Below are 26,828 nucleotides of genomic sequence, written 5' to 3' on the forward strand. Positions count from 1 at the left end.
TCCTATCTGACAACAGACAGTCAGCGACTGTCCGGACATACAGATGTTTCACAGCTGGTCAAATGAGCCACATGTGAAACTCTCAGACTGTTCAGCTGTTGCTTTGACCAGACTGGACAGTTCAGACTAAATATTTTCAGTGCTTGTAGTTCCCTGCTGCCTGGAAGCTGTTTAATGAGTCCCTCAGGAATCAGGGAAGGAAGCAGCAACCTGTTACAGAACCATGTGGTTTATGTGATCCGTCACGGCTGCAGACCTTCTTTAGGACTTAGGACTAACTTGAAACCATCACCTCCAGTTCACCTGGATGTGTGAGAGCTGTAAAACATCTGTGATGTCGCTCATCAGCTGGTTTTAAACAGCTGGAGCTCCTAGAAACACACGACCTCATAGAGCTTCATGTGTTCGGTTCTTTATTCGTCCAGGCTGATGTAGTTACACCCAAAAGAAAGAGAGAAAGCAAGGAGACCTTCAGGCATCACTGAGCTGTTTATTAGGTAGAAGTTTCCAAGCAAGTGAAGAATCGTGATAACAGCTGCTGATTAACAACAGCTTTTGTTTTAACCACTTCTACACAATCTACACGTTATTTCTCAGCCTGCATTCATAAACTGAATCAGCTGATGTTCTGTCCGTCCTAAATGTTTCCTGCATCAGCAAAAAAAGTTTATAAAGCACAACACTTTAAAACCATCAGTGTTCTACATTTAGGAATAAATCAGGTTTCTACATATGACACGGATATTGGACATATTCAGGCCGTACATTAAGGGGTTGAACAGAGGCTGACATGTGAGCCAGTAAAGAGATAAAAAGATTCTCAGCATGTTGGGTGCACTGGTCATGTTAAACCTGCTCTGTATTATTTCAAAGAAAGCTCCAAAGGAGAAGTTGAGGAGGGAAGCCAGGTGAGGAGTGCAGGTACTGACGGCTTTCTGTCTGGTCTGTTTGGAGCCAGAAAAACACACTGTGAGGATCCTCATGTAAGTGTAGAAGATTAAAGAAACAGGACATGAGACGATGAAAAAAGTGGCAATAAGTCCATAGATGTTGTTGGCTGTGGTGTCGGAGCAGGACAGTTTGACGATGGAGTAGTTATCACAGTAGACTTTGTTGATGATGTTCCCACAGAGCTGTAACGGAGCGCTCAGTGATAATGGAACAAAAGATAAAACAGAGGAACAAAACCATGTCAGAGCAATAAGTAACGTTATCTTGTTGTATGTCATCTGTGTGTGATACTGCAGAGGATAACAGATGGCCACATATCTGTCATAAGATATGATGGCCAAGTTGTTAAATTGCACACAAGCATAACTGTATAAGCAGAAGATCTGCAGGAAACAAAGTGGAGCAGGAACAGTGTGAGTGTCAGAGAGGATCTGAAGCAGCAGGAAAGGAAACAGTCCTGTACTACCATACAGCTCATTCACAAACAGGCTGCACAGGAAAAGGTACATAGGTTCATGTAAGCTCCTGTTCACACAGATCACCACAACCAGCAGGACGTTGGCCCCAACAATCACAAGATATAATGACAGAAAAATGATGAAAAACAAGTACTTGAAAACTCCAGCATCAAAGTAGGCGCCAAGTGTGAAATATGAAACCTGTGTGTGATTTCTCATGGCTCTTCTCATGTAAACAGAAGTCGGAGTCATGACACGAAACAGATTATCACGACTGTGAAGGACGGCCCAGACTCACCTTTCCCTTCATTAAAGTCAGTACAAAGTCTACACTAGATGTAAATGTGAGTTCATGACGCTCCACTCTGAGCTGAAACTCTGCTCCAGCTTCTTTTACCTCCTGAAGTGAGGAGACGCCCACAGACCTCAGGGAGCCACCAGCTGACTGAGGCCATCAACAGAAACCAGCCTGGTGCCTCTCAACCGTTAATCCTGAATTGGTGCTCATATTGAGTCCAGACAGAAATGTACCACTGAACACCTAAACTATGTGCATATGAGGTTGTATAACATATATAACAGTTACCAACAAAATGAAATGGGATTAAAATATATTCACATGGTGATGGGCTCCCCAACAGAGGACACAAGAAGACGACCTGAGAATCCTACATCTAGGACGAACACCTCATCACCTCAGTGCACCTGAACGTGTGAGAGCTGTAAAACACCTGTGACGTCACTCATTCAGTGAAAACAGCCGTCGGGTTTCAGACCAAAACGATGTTGATGTGCAAATGATGTATGAGAAAATGTGCAATGTGCAGAGGAGATGATCCGAACACTGTTACTATCACAGCATGAATGTGACGGATGAAGGTCGATGTGGAAGCTTTGAGTTAATATAATGTGGAGCATCCATCAGGTAGGACAAGAGTCTGTGTCAGCGGGGGGGGGGGGTAAGACAATACTGGCTCAATATCAGCTAAGTGATTTGGTCGACCTCTGGACCTTGCCTGACACCACTTGCCAGTAGAAGTCTCCTCCTATAAACACTGAAGGTCCTGGATCATTAGTGCCCTCTAGTGAGAAATCTGAGAGTTGCAGACCCCTTCTCTTTAACTCCTCTTGTAAGGGTTTGCCAGGGACACAATACAGAACAGAACACTCCTTGACAACATCTCAGACTATATATGACATATAAAACCCTTTTGGGGCCCAGAAAACTTAATATCAATAAGTGAAAAATAAATTAATGGACAGTTAAGACATTACAGCATAGTGTGGGGTTCCCCTCAGTCATAGAGGGATCCTGCTATAGGTAGCCACCTCCTCACAAACACATCAGCCTTCAATTGTAATTGAGCGGTTAAGGCCTCCATTTCATACACCTCCCTCAGCTTCTGTTTCCACTGAGCCACTGCAGGTGGCTGTGGATTCATCCAATTTATTGTCACCATTTTCCTGGCAGTCATCAAGAGTATATGTAATAGGTACTTTTGTTCTCTGGTGTTCATGTCTTCAGGAGTTAGATCTAAAAGAAACTGACTTGGGGTGAATAGTAAATCAGTTTTGCCAGGGACCTTTATCACAGCACTGCACACTTGAGCGGTTTCCATCTCGATTCTCTGCTGTGGATTCCACACATTTTCCATTCACACCTTCACAATGTGGCGCTGTACTGTCGCAGGTGGATCCAAAGGTATGTGGGTTCAGTGTCTCTCGTCTTACCGCTGGTGATCTTAGTGCTTTCACTACATCCTCATGGACGAAGCTTCTCTGGCTCCATCCGTCTAACAGGCAGTGCACCACCTTTTCTCCCTGCTGGACCGCCTGCCTGTGCTTTCACTGTCTGGAGCAATACTGTGTTCTGCATGTCAGCTTTCAGTTTTACTGTCCTGACACAGATAAACACAACAGCCTCTGTATTGCTACCGTTAGCATCTGTTTTAGCTTCTGTCTTATGGCGCGTTTCCACTAGTACCTACTCAGTTCGACTCGACTTGACTCGGTTTGGTTGCGTTTCCACCAGCGCTAGTTTCTGGTACCAGGTACTATTTTAGTACCTCCTCTGTCGGGGTTCCCAGCGAGCTGAGTCGAGCTGAAAATGTGACGTCACCAGACTGCAGGCCACTGATTGGCCAGGGAGCGGCGTCACTTGATGAGTCACGAGAGCGACTCGTTCACAAGAATCAAACCTGTCATTTTTATTATTCCTGTGAACGAGGTAAACGGATCCACACAAACCAAACGCTCCACGTCCTCAGTTGTGTTTGTTTGTGCCGTATACAAATTACACCACCGGAGTTTCTGGACGCCTTGCTATGACGACCCCCCCACTTTGAGGTGGTACGAAGCTGTAATGGAAACACAACCAAACCGAGTCGAGTTGAGTAGGTACTAGTGGAAACGCGCCATTAGCTTCATTTAGCTCACAAACTGACTCATGATGTCTGCGACCACACGGGGCACATGAATTTGTTTTGGGCCTTGGCAAACATAACATCTTCCCATCTTCCTCAGTTTCTCCTTGCGAGCAGACACAGACTTCTCTGGACAATGTTCTGGTTTGTGGTTCTCACCGTCATAACTCACACAGGTCTGACAGCCACTACTTGCTGTGAGTACACTCCACTTCTGTGGTTTGTTCTCACGGAAAGGGGTCATTTTACCAAGTGATCTGTTGTTGGTCTGAGTGTCCCTTTGTGTGATACCTGGTCTGGTAAGCTGCAGCGCTCTCTCTCTGCTTTGGACCTCCTTTCCAGGAACTGGATGAGCTCAAGCACTCTCCATTCACCACTGGAGTCTGACTGGCGGGTGTAAGCCAATGCTTCATCTTCTGGTATGAGCTGTAACAGCACTGGGCACAACAGACAGCCATGTGTCACTGTGAACTCCTAATGATTCCACACTGCGAATTTGTATTTCACATTCACCATAGAGGTGCCTGAGAGCTGCTACAGCTGATGATTTCTTCACTGGAGCCAGGCCGAGCACTTTGGACATGTGTGCACTGAGTACAATGTCCTTTCTTCCAACACGGTTCTCCAGTAGTTCTTCTGCCGCATCATCATTTCCATCAGTCACAGTAAGTCCTGCTGCAGCTCTTACTGCTGCTCCAGTCAAATAGGACTTCAAGTGGGTGAACCTTTCTCTCTTAGACAGGGAATCGTTGTCATGAATTGATTTCTCTCTGACTAGCTTGGGCAGTTTAACAGTCTGTGTATACGGTGATTTGGCTGAACTGTTGCTTGCACCGCTCACTAGGTCATGTGCCTTCTGAATCAGTCCGGTGGCGTCCTGGTAGTCCTGAGCCTTTTCAACCCGTCTCCAGTTCATCAGTAGCCGTTTCGTCCTCAGTGCCTTTGTCCAAGTCTGTTAAACTTTCCTCCTTGATCGACAGTACTGCCAGCTTTTCACGAAGTCTATCACAGTCAGGTTCCACCTCTTCAATGTGAGTCAACAGCTTTGTTGTCGAGGCACTTCTTCTTCATCTGTTCCATGTGCTCAGTCATTTCTGCATCAAGGTACGGTTAGCTAGCGGTAACTTCCCACTTCAATAAAGTTCAGTCTGAAAACTTGACTTCCCTCCAGGGTTTCAGCACCAAAGTGTTGTGTCACAGAAGCTTCTTCTAATGACCAAGAACCACATCGGTATCTTTCTTTCTGAACATTTTACTGAACATATGCAGCAGCATTACAAAGAGTAAAAGAAGGTGTCAAACAAAACGAGCGTCTGCCTCTCACCAGGGTTCAATTTGTGATCAACTAACCTAGTGTCAACATAAATAGGTCATGTGAGGTCATGTGAGGTGTGTGAGTGTGTGTGAGTGTGTGTGTGTGTGTGAATGTGTGAGTGTGTGTGTGTGTGTGTGTGTGTGAGTGTGTGAGTGTGTGTGTGTGTGTGAGTGTGTGTGAGTGTGTGTGTGTGTGTGTGAGTGTGTGAGTGTGTGTGTGTGTGTGTGAGTGTGTGTGAGTGTGTGTGTGTGTGTGTGAGTGTGTGAGTGTGAGTGTGTGTGTGTGTGTGTGTGTGTGTGTGTGAGTGAATGTGTGAGTGTGAGTGTGTGTGTGTATGTGTGAGTGTGAGTGTGAGTGTGTGTGTGTGTGTGTGTGTGTGTGTGTGTGTGTGTGTGTGTGTGAGTGTGTGTGTGTGTGTGTGAGTGTGTGTGAGTGTGAGTGTGTGTGAGTGTGTGTGTGTGTGAATGTGTGAGTGTGAGTGTGTGTGTGTGTGTGTGTGTGTGTGTGAATGTGTGAGTGTGAGAGTGTGTGTGTGTGTGTGTGTGTGTGAGTGTGTGTGTGTGTGTGATTGTTAATACTCTTCGTCCAACAGAGACACTGAGGATCCTTCAGACCAGATCCTGAACCCAGCATACAGAGGCTCAGTGAAGGTGGTCCTGAAGGTGTGGAGGTGGATCAGTGAGTCAGAGGAGACTCTGTAGAAGGACAGAGAGCCGACAGGACAGTCCAGGTACACTGCTACTGTACCAGAGGAGGAGGAGGAGGAGGAGGAGGAGGAGGAGGAGGAGATGGTTGTTGCTTTGTCATTGTGCCTGACATAGTAACCACGACCTGAACAGATCAGACTCCAGGACTGATCATTATATCCAAACACACAGTCCTTAATGTTTCCACTCCTCTTGATTCCTCTGTAACTCACAGCTACATCCACCCCTCCTCTCCACTCCACCTCCCAGTAGCAGCGACCAGTCAGACCTTCTCTGCACAGCAGCTGTTCCCAGTTCTTAAATCTCTCTGGATGATCAGGATATGGCTGCTCCTTCACCTCCACTGTCACCTTCCTGTTGTTGTCAGACAGTTTGATCCTTCTGTCCACTGTGTTTGTGTCCACTGAGAGTTCACAGGAATCTGATGGAGAGAAGAAGACACCAAACAGCAGCAGGTTATCAGTTAGTCACAGTCACTTAGTGAGACTGATTGATTGATTGATTGATTGATTGATTGACCTGCTGTCGTCTTTAATGCAGCACCAGAGTGAATTCTGCCTTCAGCTAACTATCAATGTGGTACTTTTGGTTTTAGTTATTAAGTTAATTATTGATCACAATTCCAAATTGATACTTTAGTATTTTATGAGACTGAATCAATTAAAACTTTTTCCTCGTTTATCGAGGTGGACTTTATACAAAGTTCCATTGATTTAAATAATTATTGATTATCTTTGATAGTTATTAATTATTTCTGAGCCAAATTGACCCATTTGTTAATCCCCAACACAGTCATATTGATCAGTGTCAGTCACATTGATCAGTGTCAGTCACATTGATCAGGATCAGTCATATTGATCAGTATCAGTCACATTGATCAGTCATATTGATCAGGATCAGTCATATTGAACAGTCAGTCATATTGATCAGGATCAGCCACATTGATCAGTATCAGTCGTATTGATCAGTCATATTGATCAGTGTCAGTCAAATTGATCAGTATCAGTCATATTGATCAGGATCAGTCACATTGATCAGTGTCAGTCACATTGATCATGATCAGTCACATTGATCAGTATCAGTCATATTGATCAGTATCAGTCATATTGATCAGTATCAGTCACAACATTGGTTATGAATTAGCTCTATATAAAGAAAGGTTGATTGATAAAGACGATTAATTGCGTCTATATTTATTAAATGTTCATCAGTCAAAGAAACAAAGTGACAGGTTGTCATCTGTAGCTGACTAGAAGGCTGCAGTGTGGAGTCTGTAAATATCTTTAAACATCAGATTGTGAGCTGCTCTGTTCTCATGAATGAGTCTGAATCCACACTCACACTTCCTCAGACCAGGTTTCAGCCTGTGTTCTCCACCATGGTCCATCCTGCAGGAAGAAACAGTCAGAGGATGAAAACAGGAACATTTCATATAGAGATGGTTTGTCTCAGTATTATTACTGAACATGTTCTGCAAATAAAACACAACTTCCACAATAAAACCTGTGAATATATCAAATGAATCTACAGAGAAATGAAAAGTGTTTCTGAACTTCTTCCCAACATTAAAACTTTCAAACTGATATTTGTGAATCCTTGAATTTCAGACAAACGTCCCACCAAAGTAAGAGCACGCCGTCTCTACGAGCTGTTGAGAAAACAACCAGCGATAAATGATGCGTTCAGTGTTTCATCACGTTAATGTGACGCTGATTATTAGTGTGTGTTCATTTGTTCTGGAGACGTTCTAGCACACGCACTTCTGTCTGAGGATGCTCGTGGGCTTGTGCTGCTTCTTCAGAAATACTTCTGCTTCTGACGCAGCAGCACAAGAAAGCTGGACGTCTTTCCCTCCCTTATCTTCATGTTTAACCTTCAGTATCTAGTGAGGACTGGAAGCTGCAGCAGCGACAGCAGGCGAGCAAACAGCTGCTGTGCTGTTAGTCAGACACAACAATCCCAGCATGCAACGTCTGCCGAGTAAAAATAAACGTCAAACTTAAGTCAGTCACTTGAACACTATTGTTAGTGCGTGTGGTCTGTTAGCAAAGACGTTTAGCTCAGCATTAGCTGTCTAATGCTAGCTTGGCGCTAGCATGGTAGCTAAGGGAGGTTAACTAGACTAGACTGGAGTTCTATGAATATTTTGAAAAGTGTTTATTTTCTATGCCACGTGTTTATATTGCTTTGCCATAATATCTAAAAACTGTTGGTTAACTTCCTCATCCACATTCCACCGCCACCATCTGCCGGCTAACGGTGCAGGCAGGCTACAGGTTGTTGTACTTGTACTACTTGTTACACTACTTTTGAATTATATTGTTTTTATTTCTGAAATCTGTGTTTTCTGATCCTTGTTATATTTGCAAAATATTTGAGTTTACAAATCTTTTTTGTTTTTGTGGAAGGTGTTTTATATTTATAGATTACACATTCACACACAGATTGTTGAGCTTTTCACACAAATAACATTGGGACACATTTTTCTCTATAATTAGTAACGAGAAAGCACCAACACCATGTTTTGGCTCTTTTCATACCTGAGAGTGTCCAGTCTCCACTGTGGATCCTCCAGTCCAGCAGACAGCAGCTCCACTGAGTCTCCTGGATGGTTGTAGCTCAGGTCCAGCTCTCTCAGATGGGAGGGGTTGGAGCTCAGAGCTGAGGCCAGAGCAGCACAGCCTTCCTCAGTGACCAGACAGCCTGACAGCCTGGAATCAGGAAAGAGTTGGTACAATTTCTCAATGAAAAAAAGAACTGCAGGAAAATCCACACCTATTCTCAGACTGTTCTCATCACCAGATCATCAAATATTGTAGCATAGATAGTGAGAAAGTCTTCATAGGAAGGGGGTCAGATTGGAGGGATGGATGGATGAATCGGTCAGACACCAAACTTTCAGCCAGGAGACAGTTTCACCCAAACCATCTTTTAACCAGGTGTTCATCATTCTTGCCTCATGATGAAGGTCCAGTAGACCTGTGGCGAGGTCAGAGTCCTGTGAATCTCATACAGATGCTAAACAGAGGTCAGCATTTGATGACATGGGAGTGAGAAATGTTTGGAGTGAAGGGCCAGATCAGTGTTTCTGAACATCTAATGCTGCAGCTGAAGGGTGCCTTGTGCGTCAGTACCAGACGCTGAGGGACGTGTCTTTGACGACCTGCTAATGAGAACAAGTTGGTATCTACTGAGTCGCTGGCTCATAGACATACATCAAAAACAGAAAGCCACACAAACACTGATGCTGTTATACAAACCAATAGAAACTATTCAGAGTTACAGTTACAACTCCTTTCCTGTTCTGTTTGTTTGGAACCATTTTTCACAGAGTTATAAGAGAAGAATGATCCCTCAGATGTGGAATCTTCTCATCAACATTAACCTGAGTGTAAACCAACGTTTTAATCAACTGATAAACAGCTGATCTCTGACCTGAGAGTCTCCAGTGTACAGTGTGGACTCCCCAGTCCAGAAGACAGGAGCTTCACTCCTGAATCCTTCAGGTTGTTATCACTCAGGTCCAGCTCTGTCAGACTGGAGGACTGGGAGCTGAGAACTGAGGACAGAGCTGCACAGCTTCTCTCAGAGAGGTTACAGCCACTCAGCCTGAGGAAGAATCAGAAATACCACAAGCAAAATGTTTCACTTCACATCTTTAAACTTATTGGATAACATTGATTCTTGCGGTGATCCATCCACCTACAGAGCTTTGCTGGAGGCTCTGACCACTGGCAGCAGCCTCAGAAGAGCCTCCTCTGAAGCAGAGTATTTCTTCAGGTCAAACACGTCCAGATCTTCTCCTGATGACAGTAAGATGAAGGCCAGAGCTGACCACTGAGCAGGAGACAGTTTATCTGTGGAGAGACTTCCTGATCTCAGGGACTGTTGGACCTCCTCCACTAGAGAACGATCATTCAGTTCATTCAGACAGTGGAACAGGTTGATGCTTCTCTCTGGAGACAGATCCTCACTGATCTTCTTCTTGATGTATCTGACTGTTTCAGGATTGGTGTCTGAGCTACTTCCTGTCTGAGTCAGCAGACCTCGTAGGAGATTCTGATTGGTCTGCAGTGAAAGACCCAACAGGAAGCGGAGGAACAAATCCAGGTGTCCATTTGGACTCTGTAAGGCCTTTTTTACTGCAGTCTGGTAGAAATGTGTTCGTTTAGTTTTGGCTCGATGGACAATAGACCACCTGGATGCTGACTGTTCTTCTGACAGCAGATTGACTCCAGACTTGATGAAGGTCAGATGGACATGAAGAGCAGCCAGAAACTCCTGAACGCTCAGGTGGACGAAGCAGAACACCTTGTCCTGGTACAGTCCGCTCTCCTCTCTGAAGATCTGTGTGAACACTCCTGAGTACACTGAGGCTGCTCTGATATCGATGCCACACTCTGTCAGGTCTGATTCATAGAAGATCAGGTTCCCTTTCTGCAGCTGCTCAAACGCCAGTTTTCCCAGAGACTTGATCATCTTCCTGCTCTCTGGACTCCAGTGTGAATCTGTCTCAGAACTTCCATCATACTTGATGTTCTTCAGTTTGGTCTGAACCACCAGGAAGTGGATGTACATCTCAGTCAGGGTCTTGGGCAGCTCTCCTCTCCTTCTCTTCTTCAGCAGAACCTCCAGAACTGTAGCAGTGATCCAGCAGAAGACCGGGATGTGGCACATGATGTGGAGGCTTCGGGATGTCTTGATGTGGGAGATGATTCTGTCGGCCTGCTCCTCATCTCTGAACCTCTTCCTGAAGTACTCCTCCTTCTGAGGGTCAGTGAACCCTCTGACCTCTGTCACCATGCCAACACACTCAGCAGGGATCTGATTGGCTGCTGCAGGTCGTGTGGTTATCCAGAGGCGAGCAGAGGGAAGCAGATTCCCCCTGATGAGGTTTGTCAGCAGCACATCCACTGAGGTGGACTCTGTCACATCAGTCAGGGTCTCATTGTTGAGGAAGTCCAGAGGAAGTCGACACTCGTCCAGACCGTCGAAGATGAAGACGACCTGGAACTCTTCAAACCTGCAGATTCCTGCATCTTTGGTTTCACTAAAGAATCGATGAACAAGTTCCACCAAGCTGCACTTTTCCTCTTTCAGCACATTCAGCTGTCTGAAGGTGAAAGGAAACATGAACTGTATGTCCTGGTTGGCTTTGTCTTCAGCCCAGTCCAGAGTGAACTTCTGCGTTAAGACTGTTTTCCCGATGCCGGCCACTCCCTTTGTCATCACTGTTCTGATTGGTTCCTCTCTTCCAGGTGGGGCTTTGAACACGTCCTCACACCTGATGGTTGTTTCTGGTCTGTCTGGTTTCCTGGAAGCTGTTTCAATCTGTCTGACCTCATGTTCATCATTGACCTCTGCAGCCCCCCCCTCTGTGATGTGGAGCTCTGTGTAGATCTGGTTCAGCAGCGTTGGGTTTCCTGCTGTAGCGACGCCCTCAAACACACTCTGGAACCTCTTCTTCAGGGTAGACTTGAGTTTACTTTGGCATGCACGAGCAGGAGTCTCTGAAAAAACACCAGGTTGAATCAGTAAGTTGATGCACATCTGATGGAAACATTTCAGCATTGATGCAGAGAGACGTCATTGATGTGATACAAATATTTCAATCAATCAATCATCTCAAGCTCTTAAAATCCTCTTACTGCTCTGCAGACGCTCAGCCAGCTCCTCCTGCTTCATTCCCCTCAGGAAGTCCACAGTGATCCTCAGAAATGCCTCTCTGCTGCTCCTCCTCTGCTCTTCATCTTCACTCTGACTGTCGAGGTTTTCTGAATAATCTGGACTTAAAACCTTCTGGAACCTTTTCAGCTCGTTTGTCACGAAACTGAAAATGTTCTTTTCAAGCAGCTGGAAAAAAGGAAAAATAACAATTACAATTTAATCCCAACTTGTTGACCACACCACTCTGTGCCTTTCTCATCCCTCTGGTTCCTATGGATCCTGGTCCTGGTTCTCCTGCTGTGGTTCTCTGGCTTCATGAATCAGTGATGTGGATCGTCGGCCACTCGTCATGTGTTTCTCCCCGTTAAAGGGGAGTTCTTCCTCCACTGTGTCCTAATCTAATCTCTGAGCTGCTCTGTGGGGATTCTTGAATCCTTCCTGTTGAATTCCTGAATCTTTGGTCTCTGAATGAAAGAGTTTGTTCTGAGCTGCTCTTTATGGAAACAGTCTGAGAGAACGCTGCTATGAACTGGAGCTGCAGAGATAAAGATTGATTGATTGGTTGACTTTGAGGTTCACCACTTTTTATAAACCCACGCCTGTCAGTCTGTTTCCACCCAGACGACCCTCAGGTTTGCTCAGTACAACACATCACATTCAGACTCCTAAAACTGGTCAGAGATTCTCTAAGAATCTCTTTGTAATTCAAGAAATGTCTTTGTCACAGCTGTGCAGGTAGCCGCTTATCCTTTGTTACCAAACACCTTTCCCACCATCCTGAATTCATGCAGCATTTCTACGGCCGCCCTGAGGCCGACCAGGGCAAGTTACGACCCACGGGTAAAATGTGACCCACTGAAAGGTTCCATGTGGCCAGCAAGGCCATCATGAGCACTTATATTATAAAATATTGGAATTAATATCCAACAGTTATCACTACTTTTAGATTCATTTGATGAAGTTCATTCATGCACTGAAAAAAGCTCATTTTTCCTTGGGAAGATTTAAAACTGATTAAAACTGTTCAAACTGATGGGTTCCCTGTGGAATGGTTTAAGGCTTTCAAGGACAGGCTTACTCCCCACCTGGGCAGGACCTACAACTATAGTTTTAACATTGCTCACCATTTACCAGAATCATTGTCATTGGCCAACATTTGTCTGATTCTGAAGAAGAATAAAGACCCTGAAGACCCTGCGTCTTGTAATGGTTTTGGTGGTGTAGCTCGGTTGAGGCCGTGGAGAGTGGAGGAAAACAGCAGATAGAAACTCACGTCCACACAAATGCTGGGATTTCAAAGGCTTGTAGTCTTTAATAAACACTCCAACCTTACCAAGCCCGATTGTACGGCTACTATCGACTCACACATGAACAAAATAGTTGCCACCACTTAACCATCACTTGTTGTTCTGAGAAACAAAGAAAATAGGAGCGAAGTAATCATGTCCGACCAGCGCGGGGGTGCATATCGTCACACCGAAGCAAAAGCACATACAGGCGCTGCTCGATGACGTCATTACTAGGCGACCCAGTATACACCTTGTTAAAGGTACATTTCATAAATTCGACTGTTATAGTCTTATAGGCCTGTATCGCTCATTAATGTTGATGCAAAAGTCCTGGCCAAGGTATTGACCTTGAGGCTTGAACCATTGATTTCACTATTAGTAAAGCCTGATCAAACAGGATTTATTAAAGAAAGGAATTCTTTTAATAATATCAGGAGACTTCTGAATGTAATACAGCTAGCCCATGAAAAAAAAATGAAGGGTTTGGTGGTGTCTCTCGATTCATTAAAAGCATTCGACAGAGTAGAATGGTCATTCCTCTTCTATGCTATGGAAAAATTCAAAATTGGTACGGGATTCATTGATTGGGTGAAATTGTTATATTCGTCCCCTAAAGCAGCTGTTATCACTAACCTCTACTGTTCAGATTCTTTCCCACTGGAGCGTGGAACCCGCCAAGGATGCCCTTTGAGCCCCCTCTTGTTTGCACTGGCTATTGAGCCGTTGGCAGAGCTTATTAGAACTTCCTCAGAGATTAGGGGCTTTAATATTGAAGGCACAGAACACAAAATATCGCTTTATGCAGATGACGTACTTCTGTATCTAGTTGAGGTTGATACCACCATCCCACATCTGCTTGAATGTCTACAACAATTTGGATACGTATCAGGTTTTAAAGTGGGATCTGCTCCACCTAGTGGCTTCCCTTTCTATTGGTCACCCAAAAAGATTACCTATCTAGGAATAAAAGTTGGTCCCTCTCTCGAAAAACTGATTAAATTAAACCTACGACCAATTGTAACGCGCATCAAGGAGGACTTGGATAGATGAAGTTTACCTGCTTCTTGGTTGGGCAGGATCAGTGTGTTGAAAATGAATATATTACCTAGGTTGATGTATCCACTGCAGATGTTGCCAAATTCCATTCCTAACAGCTGGTTTGCAAATTTGGATAAAATGTTTACGTAATTCATTTGGCGGGGAAAAAAGGCAAGAATGAAAATTAATAAACTTCAGAGAGATAAGAATCAAGGGGGATTGGGAGTCCCTAATGTGCGGCTTTATTACTGGGCTGCACAAATGCGCTATATACAGTTAGGCCCAGAAATATTTGGACAGTGACACAATCTTCATGATTTGGGCTCTGCATGCCACCACATTGGATTTGAAATGAAACAACTACAATGGAATTGAAGTGCAGACTTTAAGGTTTAATTCAAGGGGTTGAACAAAAGTATATGATTAAACATGTAGGAATTGTAGCTATTTTTATACAAACGCTCCTCATTCCAGGGGCTCAAAAGTAATTGGACAAATAAACATAACTCTAAGTAAAATGTTACTTTTCAATATTTTGTTGAGAATCCTTTGCAGGCAATGACTGCCTGAAGTCTGGAACCCATGGACATCACCAAACGCTGGGTTTCCTCCTTTGTGATGCTTTGCCAGGCCTTTACTGCAGCTGTCTTCAGTTGTTGCTTGTTTGTGGGTCTTTCTGCCTTAAGTTTTGTCTTGAGCAAGTGAAATGCATGCTCGATTGGGTTGAGATCTGGTGATTGACTTGGCCATTGCAGAATATTCCACTTCTTTGCTTTAAAAAACTCCTGGGTTGCTTTTGCAGTATGTTTTGGATCATTGTCCATCTGTACTGTGAAGCGCCGTCTAACCAACTTTGCTGCATTTGACTGAATCTGAGCAGAAAGTATATCCCTATACACTTCAGAATTGTGGTGAATCCTTTGTATTTACTCTCATGAAGTCTTCTCTTTATGGTAGACTTAGATACTGATGCACCTACTTCCTGGAGAGTGTTCTTCACTTGAGTGGATGTTGTGAAGGGGTTTTTCTTCACCATGGAAAGGATTCTGCGATCATCCACCACTGTTGTCTTCCGTGGACGTCCAGGCCTTTTTGAGTTCCCAAGCTCACCAGTGCACTCTTTTTTTCTCAGAATGTACCAAACTGTCGATTTGGCCACTCCTAACATTTCTGCTATCTCTCTGATGGATTTCTTCTTTTTTTTCAGCCTCAGGATAGTCTGTTTCACCTCCATTGAGAGCTCCTTTGACCGCACATTGTGTGTTCACAGCAACAGCTTCCAAATGCAAACGCCACACCTGGAATCAACTCCAGACCTTTAAACTGCTTAATTGATGACAGGTTAACGAGGGAAGAGCCCATGCAGCCTTCTGAGTCAATTGTCCAATTACTTTTGGTCCCTTGAAAAAGAGGCAGCTATGTATTAAAGAGCTGTAATTCCTAAACCCTTGCTCCAATTTGGATGTGAATACTCTCAAATTACAGCTGAGAGTCTGCACTTTAAGCCCATATTGATTATATAATTGTATCCTGAATATGTTTTCGTAAACAGCGAAAATAACAAAACTTGTGTCACTGTCCAAATATTTCTGGGCCTAACTGTATATGAATGGGTGAATCCGGACGCTACAAATACATGGATTGACATGGAGTCTTGGAACTGTGGCCTCCTAACACTAAAAGACTGCCCTTTTATAACCTATAAGAAGGTAAAATTGGAGGTTCAAAATAATTTTATTGTCAGGAATACGTTGAATACATGGAATAAAATTATGGTCTGTTTCAAACTTAAAAATCATTTTTCTCTTCGGGCCCCAATATGGAAGAACCCAGATTTTATTCCGTCATGTCATGATTCTGTGTACAAATTTTGGCAGGAAAGGGGCTTGGACCGGCTTGTCAAACTCTATGAGGGAGGTACAATGGAGTCATTTGAAGCCCTGAAAAGTAAATATTCTTTACCACAGTGTCACTTTTTCCTCTATCTACAAATAAGACATTATATACCTAAAAATGTACATGCTCCCAATACGACATTTTTGGAAGACCTTCTAACCCAACCGATACCAAAAAGATTTATTTCTCATGTTTACAAAACCTTTGGCTTAAATTTTAACTACTCTACTGATCATCAGAAGCATCAGAAAGCAATGGCAGATTAATATAGGGGAGAATGTGTGGACTTCAATTATAAAAGACAGAATCCTGAGCTGTAATACAGACAGAGACACACAATTCAAAATATTACACAGACTCCATTGTACACCACTGCTGAGGAGCAGGCTTGGCCTAGGCTCTCCTAATTGTATTAAATGTAATTCAGAAATTGGTACATACACACACATGGTTTGGAAATGCTGTAAAATACAAAATTTCTGGTCTGAAGTGAAGGACGAAGTTACTACTTTACTGGGATATGACTTGGAGCTCTCCCCCCTTCGGTGTATTTTGGCAGCGAAAGTGGACAATGCTAGGGACAAATATAACGCTAAACTGACTGAAATCCTTTTATATATAGCAAGAAAGAAACTCTGGATATCAAAGGACAGCCCTACAGTGGAGGATTGGTACAAGGAGGTTCTGAGAATACTCCCTCTGGAAAGCTGACCTACACTCTTCATGGCAATACTGAAGGATTTATTAAGATATGGCGACCTATTTTGGACAATGTGGACATTATGGACACGTTTTAGTCTGGACCCTGTTCTAATAAGTCAATAGTATTCCAGTCAATTTAAGAAACATTGTTCCTCTGGTGGTGTAGAGGGGTGAATTTCTCATGTGTTTGTTTGTGCTCTTATTTATTTAAATTTTTTTTCTTTTTTTTGTCCTGATACCTGCTGCTGTTCAGTTGTTAGAAGAAAAAAAAAAGGTTCTACTCTGTATTGTGTTGGTTCAATATATATATAATATGAACCTCAATAAAGAGAATAAAAAAAAAAAAAAGCTGGACTTCTAAAGAGGATTCAGGATGAGAAAGTCAACACAGATGAAAACCACAAACATGAAAACAAAACATCTTACTGGCACAATGATCCTGATGACAGTTGTCAGAAGCTGGAAGGTCGCTGACAGGCGATCAGCTTCACTTACAACGTGTTGAAGTCCGTCAGTGAGCAGATCAGTGACCCAGTTTATATGATAGGAATCGTGTTCCTGCACGTTCCTGTCTGTTTATTCGCTTCACTGTCTTCCAAATAAAGAACCGTTTAACTCGGTATCGTACCGAAGCAGGTCAAGCTCGGTCATGTGACTTTCTACATGATGAAGTCAGCACCAAGTTAGTGTTTCACTAATATTCATGGCCTGAGCCTTTGTGCTTATTCAGTGGTACCATGTTTTCATTCATCACTAATAATATATCAGATAAGATAAGATAAGATATTCCTTTATTTATCCCACAATGGGGAAATTTCAAGTCAGCAGCAGTTCACACATACAAAGAAAGGGAATATAAAATATATATATGTTTACATGTACAGTATATACAAAAAATAATGTATGGTGAAAGAATGAAAGAATGAGGTGATAGAAAGGCTATTGCACATGGGGGAAAATATAAATATATATGAAATATTGCACTTGTTCCTTTTTCTTGGTCTTTGGTCTACTGGGAGCAGATTTGGTTGTAAAGTCTGACGGCAGCAGGGAGGAAGGACCTGCGATGCCTTTCTTTGGAGCATCGTGGGTGACGAAGCCTGTCACTGATGGAGCTTTCCAGGGCTCTTACAGTCTCATGTAGGGGGTGGGAGACATTGTCCATGATTGATGACAGCTTCGCTACCATCCTCCCGTCACCCACCACCTCCACAGGATCGAGGCTGCAGCCCAGGACAGAGCTGGCTTTGTCCACCAGTTTGTTCAGTCTCTTCCTCTCTGCTGCCGTGATGCTGCTGCTCCAGCAGACCACACCGTAGAAGATGGCTGATGCCACCACAGAGTCATAGAAAGTCCTCAGGAGGCCCTCCGCCACTCCGAAAGACCTCAGTCTACGCAGCAGGTGGAGTCTGCTTTGGCCTTTCTTGAAGAGTGCCTGAGTATTTGTCACATCCCAGCCAGGGATGTGTGTTTTTGTCGTGTTTTGGTTGTGTCCACAGAGGGTGATGAGGGGGAAGGGTGTGTGCTTGCCTGCAGCCCTACCCATTAATTGGCAATCAGTAGCCAGCTGCGGAGGATTTTGGCTGGCTGCTGAGTAGGACAAAGGGAGGAGACACTCTGGCACTCGAGGAGAGCAGAGCAGAACAGAGGAGAGCAGAGCACAGGTGGAGTGACCAGAACCAGGACGGCAGCAGAGAGGGACTGGTGCCTCTGGGCCGTGTGTGTTCGTTTGGCTGCCTACATACTGCTTTTCCTTCTTGGTCTCTCCCCCGTTCCCTCTCCACCTTTCTCCCCCTGTCGGTGTTGTGTGTGTCTGTGTGTCACTGTCTAGAACCGGTTCTGACCCAGGAAGACTGGGGGATGCAGGAGAGTGGGAGTTCTGGGCCACGCACTGAGGGTCCGGCTGCCCCTTTCACCGCCCCTGGGCGAGAGGAGCAATTGGCTGAGTGAGGGGAACAGCCTGAGGGCCCACACTGCTGATACAGGAACCGCTTGCTGTGAGCCAAGGACGTCTGCTGGAATGACGCACATGCAGGGAGAACATTAGGCCTCACCAGGAGCAGCCGAGTAGGGGAAACTGGACTGGTCAGGGTTTGTGTTCTTGTTGTTTGCTCCGCTGGGGGAGTGGGCCTCGTGGGCGGCCAGGGGCGAGCCGCCAGTCCCCCCAGACGGAGCTAGTTATTTAATTTGTTTGTCTGTCTGTCCGTCTGTCCATCTGTGTGTGGGTTCCCCCCCCCCCCTTCTGGTTACGGGTGTACAGGTGGTTACAGCACACTGCTAGCAGCATAGTGTGGGTTGCGGTGACTTAACTGTGTGGTTATGAATTGTGTGTGCGGTGCCACTGTAATGCAAATGCTCTGAAACCTTTTTACTCACGTGTGTTTTCTATAGACTGTTAGAACTGCCTGGCTAGTGTGTCTGCTGATTGTGATGGTCTGACGAGTGTACCAAAAGGGGGGGGCCAAATAAACTGTTAAACTGCATCCTGTTTGATTCATGTTGCTGGTGGCCGGGGATCCAATAAGGACCTAATAAGGGAGTGGGCCCGGGTCACGACATATTAACAGTCCAGTCCAGCTTCTTGTTGAGGTGAACACCCAGGTACTTGTAAGAGTCCACAATCTCTATGTCTGTTCCCTGGATGTTCACCAGAGAGGGAGGGTCTTTGTGCCGACGAAAGTCCACTACCAGCTCTTTGGTTTTTCCGGCATTAATCCAGAGGCAGTTCTGCTGGCACCAGTCCACAAAGTTTTTGTTCAGCTCTCTGTACTCCCCCTCGTCTCTGTTGTTGATGAGACCGACGATGGCTGAGGTGGCAGTTTGTTGTATGGTGTGTGAAGTCTGCTGTGTATAGGGTGAAGAGGAGAGGAGCCAAGACGGTCCCCTGTGGTGCCCCCGTACTGCAGACCACCGTATCAGACACACAGCCTTTTGTCCTCACAAACTGTGGCCTGCTGGTCAGGAAGTCCACTAGCCATGCTGTAAGTTGGTGGCCCACTCCTGCACGGTCCAGTTTGCCCCTCAGGAGTTCTGGCTGAATGGTGTTGAAGGCACTGGAGAAATCATAAAACATGATCCTCACAGTGCTTCCGGACCCCTCCAGGTGATGAATTTCCACTTTAATGCCACAGTGAAGTATTTTAATCCTGTTCAGCTGTTTTATCACAAACTTCACATCCAGTACACCTGCACTCACAGTGTATTTGTAGCCCCCTCATGTTCGGACATGAATGGCTGATCTGAACTCCATGTTTCATGTGAAGGAGGGAGGTTTCTGTGTCCGTGAATATTGGGAGAGTTGTTCACAGCCAGACTAGTCAGTCATGCTGTTCTTTACAGTTGTGTTTGTTTCCTTCGCACCAAACCGACCCGATCGTACGCTGACCGTAAGGGAAATGTTTGCAAAAAGTCTCTTGGGAGAACCTCCTCCTTGTCTTGTGAGGGGCTCCAAACATTTCAGATATTAATCAATAGTGACATGATATTTTTCAAGAGTTTCTTAATCAGTGGAGATGAACCTCATCCTAAATAGAACAATGTTCAATAACATCCTAAAAACTCACTTATGTAGGAACCTTCAGACCCGTTGTTTGGCTAAACACTGCTCCTCATCACCTTTCCCTCCAGTCGAGATCATTGAGGACGATCTCGACTTCAACCACCTTTTATGTCACATCATTGAACTGTTATCATTTCATCTGTTGCAGTCATCAGTAGAGGCTGTGCTTGTTTCTCCACTCACCATAAATATGGAGTCCAGGTCTGTGTGATGCTGCAGCACAGATTCACCACTGGGAACATCTAAGTTATCCTGATGAACTCTGTGGAGGAAACACAAAAACATACCTGAACAGAAGCCACCTTTAAAAACAGAGTTTACTAAGTGCTTTGACAGACGAAGCAAAACAGGATAGAAGAACATGAGAGAGGCCGAACAAACAAAAGTGACTTAAGATTAAAATCAGTCCTCATTGACACACAGCTGGAAACAGGAACATCTGGTCTCTGCTGTTCTTCTTAACTATAATTTGTAAATGCATCTTCTCTGAAGCTTGAACTGTTTTTCTTCTGCTTCTATTATCTTCTACATGTTATTCTAATGTTTCTGTCACAGTTTTATTGTGTTTTATTCCCTGTGAAGCACTTTGAACTGTCTGAAAGGTCCAGTTGTTCTTTAGTGACACGATGACTCACTGTGTTTCAGAGGAAAGTCGTCCTTTGAAATCAAGAGGAAGCTTCATAGAACGGTCACTCCTGAGGGACAAACAGCTGGGTCCAGGTCCAGGTCCAGGTCCAGGTCCTGGTTCTGGTCCAGGTCCAGGTCCAGGTCCTGGTCTGTGCTGCTTCTGTGGACTTCAGCACACACAGAGCTCTGAGTGAGAACAATGATGGTGTGCTGAGCTCTGACATGGAGAAGATGGTGGACGGTTACAGATCCTCATCTCACCTCTGAGCTTCGGTCCGGCCGTCATGGTCCCCCCACAGGGTGGTTTTAGAGGGGGGGCCTCCCTCCTCACACCGATCCATAGCAGAGCCCCCACCTTCACACTGAGAGCTGCTCTCCTTCACTGTCCAACCAGGTCTGACAGTATTTTCTGGCTCTTACTGCTGTTGGTTCCACCTGAAGACGTCACAGTGAGAATAATAACATGCACATCGTTGTTCTTCAGCTCAGATAGAAATTATTGACAATATTTGCTCCTGAAAGCAGAAACACAAATGAAGCAGCCAGTGAAGAAACATTTCTCCAGTGGAGTCAAACAGTGACCACAGTGATCCTGATGATCAAACATTCACACATCCCTCTGGTCGGATTCTCACCTGCTGAAGTGACTTCAGGTGGACTGACAGACGCTTTCCACCTTCATGAGGAAACACTGGGAGAGAAGAAGCTGCTCATTCCTTCCTCGTCAGTCCTGGTGTCTGTGTGCATCTGATCTGAGGACGCCGTCACACCCTCATACCTTCAGAGTCCAAGTCTGACAAACACCAGTGACGTCAAAACTGGTCCAACCTGTGGCAGAAACCCAGTGAGAGTCAGAGGAGCCACTGATCAGATGGTGTAGTTCTCCTACCTGTCCACCAGGTGGAGCTAACTGACCGTCTGATGGACTACAGATCAGCAGCAACATGGATCCTAGAGCCCTGAAGACAGCAGTTATTAAAGCTCTCTAGAAAAAGCCTGATCTAGATGCCTCAGTGATAAATGACTACAGACAAACATCAGACTGGTCTTTTGTGGGAAAGGTCATTGAAAGGGTTGTTTTCCTGCAGCTTAACACTTTCTTGGTGCAAAATAATCCCCTCAGTCTGGTTTTAGACCACAGCACTGAGGCTGTACTAGTTTTAAATGACATCACCTGAGTAGCCACACATGGAACATTTCATTTACAATTTTAATCTTAAATCTTTGTATTTGATGCCGTTGACCATGAGATGCTGTTGGACAGGTTAGAAAAGTGGGACTACTTTGTGCCGACTGGTCATTTTAAATCTGAGCAAACAAAAATAACGTGTGGGGTTCCTCAAGGGTCCATTCTCGGACCTCCTCTTTTTATCGTTTATATGCTTCCCCTTGAAATTAAAGTCCACTAATCAAGCCACAAATCTGTTAAAATGGAGTCAGGTGTAACTTTCAGTTCCCACATAAAATCATCAACTCATTAAATCAGCCTCCTCCCACCTTTAAAAAAACAGCCAGAATTAAAAGATGTTTGTCCAAACGAGAGACAGAAACTTTTATCATCACTTTTATCATCATCACATCGCTGAAGATGCTGAAATGTCGAATTCAGATATGTGGCCATCTGCTGTCCTCTGCAGTATAACACTGGTATGACAGCTCATAAGGTCACTGTGCTGATTGTCCTGTCGTGGTTATTCCCTCTTCTTGTAATTGTCGTCATGATCTCACTGAACGCCTCTTTACAGCTGTGTGGGAAAATCATTGACAGATTGTACTTTGACATCTACTCTACACTACAGTTAATAATGTGTATGGAAACATTTACACTTTCACTGTGTCGTCACATTGTTGTTCTTCAGCTCAGATAGAAATTATTGACAATATTTGCTCCTGAAAGCAGAAACACAAATGAAGCAGCCAGTGAAGAAACATTTCTCCAGTGGAGTCAAACAGTGACCACAGTGATCCTGATGATCAAACATTCACACATCCCTCTGGTCGGATTCTCACCTGCTGAACTGACTTCAGGTGGACTGACGGACGCTTTCCACCTTCATGAGGAAACACTGGGAGAGAAGAAGCTGCTCATTCCTTCCTCGTCAGTCCTGGTGTCTGTGTGCACCTGATCTGAGGACGCCGTCACACCCTCATACCTTCAGAGTCCAAGTCTGACAAACACCAGTGACGTCAAAACTGGTCCAACCTGTGGCAGAAACCCAGTGAGAGTCAGAGGGAGGAGCCACTGATCAGATGGTGGAGTTCTCCTACCTGTCCACCAGGTGGTAGCAGTAGTACTAGTACAGGTAACAGTAGTACTAGCTGTAGTACTATGAGTGGTAGTACTACTAGTATCAGTTGTATCAGGCACACAGTGATGCTCTGGGGGTCAAAGGGCACCAGGACCAAAGCACTGATTTGACATCAGCTTCAGGCTGTAGGTCCCAAATGAATATCAAATCATAGTGAGCTGGAAAGATTCAGTGATCACCTGCTTTACCAAATCCTTTTACCTGTTCAGTAACATGCTGAGGATTTCCAATTGACTGCAGCACCTTTATATTTAACGCTAAACTACCCTTTTAACTGCAGAAACCCAGTGGTAGAAACTATTTTAGGAAAAACAGTACGATTAATTAAAAATAACGTATTTGCAACTGTCATTTGCTGTTGTGATTTCTTTGTTTCCTAATATATTACACAACATGTTATTAAAGATGTTTAAGATGATGACCATTACCATGAATCTACGCCTACATATCATCTGATAACAAGAACCTCCATCAGTGAGTGAATATTAAAAACATGGTCTCTGACATATTTAACACACAAGACTTTATACAGAGCTTCATTTGTTCAGGTCTTTATTGAAAAATGATGAAACCTGAAGTTATTATTGAACTTTTTACTGAGTACAAGTTGTTTTTGTAAAAGCAGATGAAGAATCATGCAAACAACTGTGATCAACAAATCATGATCATTTTTACTGCAGATGATCCATCAATCTTAAGTGTTTCCTGTATCAACAGAAGCTAAACTGTTGGACAGGTAGACAAAAGGTCATGTTAAATTATTATATATTATATATAAAACCATAGAGAGTTTATAAAGCACAACATTTTAAAACCTAAACCATCAGTGTTCTACATTTAGGAATAAATCAGGTTTCTACATATGACACGGATATTGGACATATTCAGGCCGTACATTAAGGGGTTGAAGAGAGGCTGACATGTGAGCCAGTAAAGAGATAAAAAGATTCTCAGCATGTTGGGTGCACTGGTCATGTTAAACCTGCTCTGTGTTATTTCAAAGAAAGCTCCAAAGGAGAAGTTGAGGAGGGAGGCCAGGTGAGGAGTGCAGGTACTGACGGCTTTCTGTCTGGTCTGTTTGGAGCCAGAAAAACACACTGTGAGGATCCTCATGTAAGTGTAGAAGATTAAAGAAACAGGACATGAGACAGTGAAAAAAGTGGCAATAAGTCCATAGATGTTGTTGGCTGTGGTGTCGGAGCAGGACAGTTTGACGATGGAGTAGTTATCACAGTAGACTTTGTTGATGATGTTCCCACAGAGCTGTAACGGAGCGCTCAGTGATAATGGAACAAAAGATAAAACAGAGGAACAAAACCATGTCAGAGCAATAAGTAACGTTATCTTGTTGCATGTCATCCGTGTGTGATACTGCAGAGGATAACAGATGGCCACATATCTGTCATAAGATATGATGGCCAAGTTGTTAAATTGCACACAAGCATAACTGTATAAGCAGAAGATCTGCAGGAAACAAAGTGGAGCAGGAACAGTGTGAGTGTCAGAGAGGATCTGAAGCAGCAGGAAAGGAAACAGTCCTGTACTACCATACAGCTCATTCACAAACAGGCTGCACAGGAAAAGGTACATAGGTTCATGTAAGCTCCTGTTCACACAGATCACCACAACCAGCAGGACGTTGGCCCCAACAATCACAAGATATAATGACAGAAAAATGATGAAAAACAAGTACTTGAAAACTCCAGCATCAAAGTAGGCGCCAAGTGTGAAATATGAAACCTGTGTGTGATTTCTCATGGCTCTTCTCATGTAAACAGAAGTCGGAGTCATGACACGAAACAGATTATCACGACTGTGAAGGACGGCCCAGACTCACCTTTCCCTTCATTAAAGTCAGTACAAAGTCTACACTAGATGTAAATGTGAGTTCATGACGCTCCACTCTGAGCTGAAACTCTGCTCCAGCTTCTTTTACCTCCTGAAGTGAGGAGACGCCCACAGACCTCAGGGAGCCACCAGCTGACTGAGGCCATCAACAGAAACCAGCCTGGTGCCTCTCAACCGTTAATCCTGAATTGGTGCTCATATTGAGTCCAGACAGAAATGTCCCACTGAACACCTAAACTATGTGCATATGAGGTTGTATAACATATATAACAGTTACCAACAAAATGAAATGGGATTAAAATATATTCACATGGTGATGGGCTCCCCAACAGAGAACACAAGAAGACGACCTGAGAATCCTACATCTAGGACGAACACCTCATCACCTCAGTGCACCTGAACGTGTGAGAGCTGTAAAACACCTGTGACGTCACTCATTCAGTGAAAACAGCCGTCGGGTTTCAGACCAAAACGATGTTGATGTGCAAATGATGTATGAGAAAATGTGCAATGTGCAGAGGAGATGATCCGAACACTGTTACTATCACAGCATGAATGTGACGGATGAAGGTCGATGTGGAAGCTTTGAGTTAATATAATGTGGAGCATCCATCAGGTAGGACAAGAGTCTGTGTCAGCGGGGGGGGGTAAGACAATACTGGCTCAATATCAGCTAAGTGATTTGGTCGACCTCTGGACCTTGCCTGACACCACTTGCCAGTAGAAGTCTCCTCCTATTAACACTGAAGGTCCTGGATCATTAGTGCCCTCTAGTGAGAAATCTGAGAGTTGCAGACCCCTTCTCTTTAACTCCTCTTGTAAGGGTTTGCCAGGGACACAATACAGAACAGAACACTCCTTGACAACATCTCAGACTATATATGACATATAACACCCTTTTGGGGCCCAGAAAACTTAATATCAATAAGTGAAAAATAAATTAATGGACAGTTAAGACATTACAGCATAGTGTGGGGTTCCCCTCAGTCATAGAGGGATCCTGCTATAGGTAGCCACCTCCTCACAAACACATCAGCCTTCAATTGTAATTGAGCGGTTAAGGCCTCCATTTCATACACCTCCCTCAGCTTCTGTTTCCACTGAGCCACTGTAGGTGGCTGTGGATTCATCCAATTTATTGTCACCATTTTCCTGGCAGTCATCAAGAGTATATGTAATAGGTACTTTTGTTCTCTGGTGTTCATGTCTTCAGGAGTTAGATCTAAAAGAAACTGACTTGGGGTGAATAGTAAACCAGTTTTGCCAGGGACCTTTATCACAGCACTGCACACTTGAGCGGTTTCCATCTCGATTCTCTGCTGTGGATTCCACACATTTTCCATTCACACCTTCACAATGTGGCGCTGTACTGTCGCAGGTGGATCCAAAGGTATGTGGGTTCAGTGTCTCTCGTCTTACCGCTGGTGATCTTAGTGCTTTCACTACATCCTCATGGACGAAGCTTCTCTGGCTCCATCCGTCTAACAGGCAGTGCACCACCTTTTCTCCCTGCTGGACCGCCTGCCTGTGCTTTCACTGTCTGAAGCAATACTGTGTTCTGCATGTCAGCTTTCAGTTTTACTGTCCTGACACAGATAAACACAACAGCCTCTGTATTGCTACCGTTAGCATCTGTTTTAGCTTCTGTCTTATGGCGCGTTTCCACTAGTACCTACTCAGTTCGACTCGACTTGACTCGGTTTGGTTGCGTTTCCACCAGCGCTAGTCTCTGGTACCAGGTACTATTTTAGTACCTCCTCTGTCGGGGTTCCCAGCGAGCTGAGTCGAGCTGAAAATGTGACGTCACCAGACTGCAGGCCACTGATTGGCCAGGGAGCGGCGTCACTTGATGAGTCACGAGAGCGACTCGTTCACAAGAATCAAACCTGTCATTTTTATTATTCCTGTGAACGAGGTAAACGGATCCACACAAACCAAACGCTCCACGTCCTCAGTTGTGTTTGTTTGTGCCGTATACAAATTACACCACCGGAGTTTCTGGACGCCTTGCTATGACGACCCCCCCACTTTGAGGTGGT

At 44.4% G+C, this 26,828-nt stretch overlaps 3 protein-coding genes across 3 annotated transcripts; all 3 read right to left on the reverse strand.

Moving 5' to 3' along the window:
• Nucleotides 1–700: 700 nt before the first annotated feature.
• On the reverse strand, nucleotides 701–1,677 carry LOC139200371 (olfactory receptor 11A1-like). The gene has a single exon (XM_070829651.1). The coding sequence runs from the start codon at nucleotides 1,659–1,661 to the stop codon at nucleotides 708–710; it is 954 nt and encodes a 317-aa protein (XP_070685752.1). The 5' UTR covers nucleotides 1,662–1,677; the 3' UTR covers nucleotides 701–707.
• Nucleotides 1,678–5,410: 3,733 nt separating this feature from the next.
• On the reverse strand, nucleotides 5,411–21,184 carry LOC139200266 (protein NLRC3-like). Its single transcript, XM_070829523.1, has 9 exons — nucleotides 20,894–21,184; nucleotides 20,641–20,799; nucleotides 20,189–20,267; nucleotides 11,503–11,707; nucleotides 9,561–11,364; nucleotides 9,290–9,463; nucleotides 8,395–8,565; nucleotides 7,196–7,242; nucleotides 5,411–6,275 (listed from the first exon to the last, which is right to left on the reverse strand). Exons 1-9 carry the CDS (start codon nucleotides 20,971–20,973, stop codon nucleotides 5,719–5,721), a joined length of 3,276 nt encoding a protein of 1,091 aa, XP_070685624.1. The 5' UTR covers nucleotides 20,974–21,184; the 3' UTR covers nucleotides 5,411–5,718.
• Nucleotides 21,185–23,778: 2,594 nt separating this feature from the next.
• LOC139200061 (olfactory receptor 11A1-like) lies at nucleotides 23,779–24,748 on the reverse strand. Its single transcript, XM_070829291.1, has one exon. The coding sequence runs from the start codon at nucleotides 24,730–24,732 to the stop codon at nucleotides 23,779–23,781; it is 954 nt and encodes a 317-aa protein (XP_070685392.1). The 5' UTR covers nucleotides 24,733–24,748.
• Between the last annotated feature and the right edge of the window lie 2,080 nt (nucleotides 24,749–26,828).

The sequence above is a fragment of the Pempheris klunzingeri genome, chromosome 4 (genome assembly GCF_042242105.1).
Source record: "Pempheris klunzingeri isolate RE-2024b chromosome 4, fPemKlu1.hap1, whole genome shotgun sequence".
NCBI lineage: Eukaryota > Metazoa > Chordata > Actinopteri > Acropomatiformes > Pempheridae > Pempheris > Pempheris klunzingeri.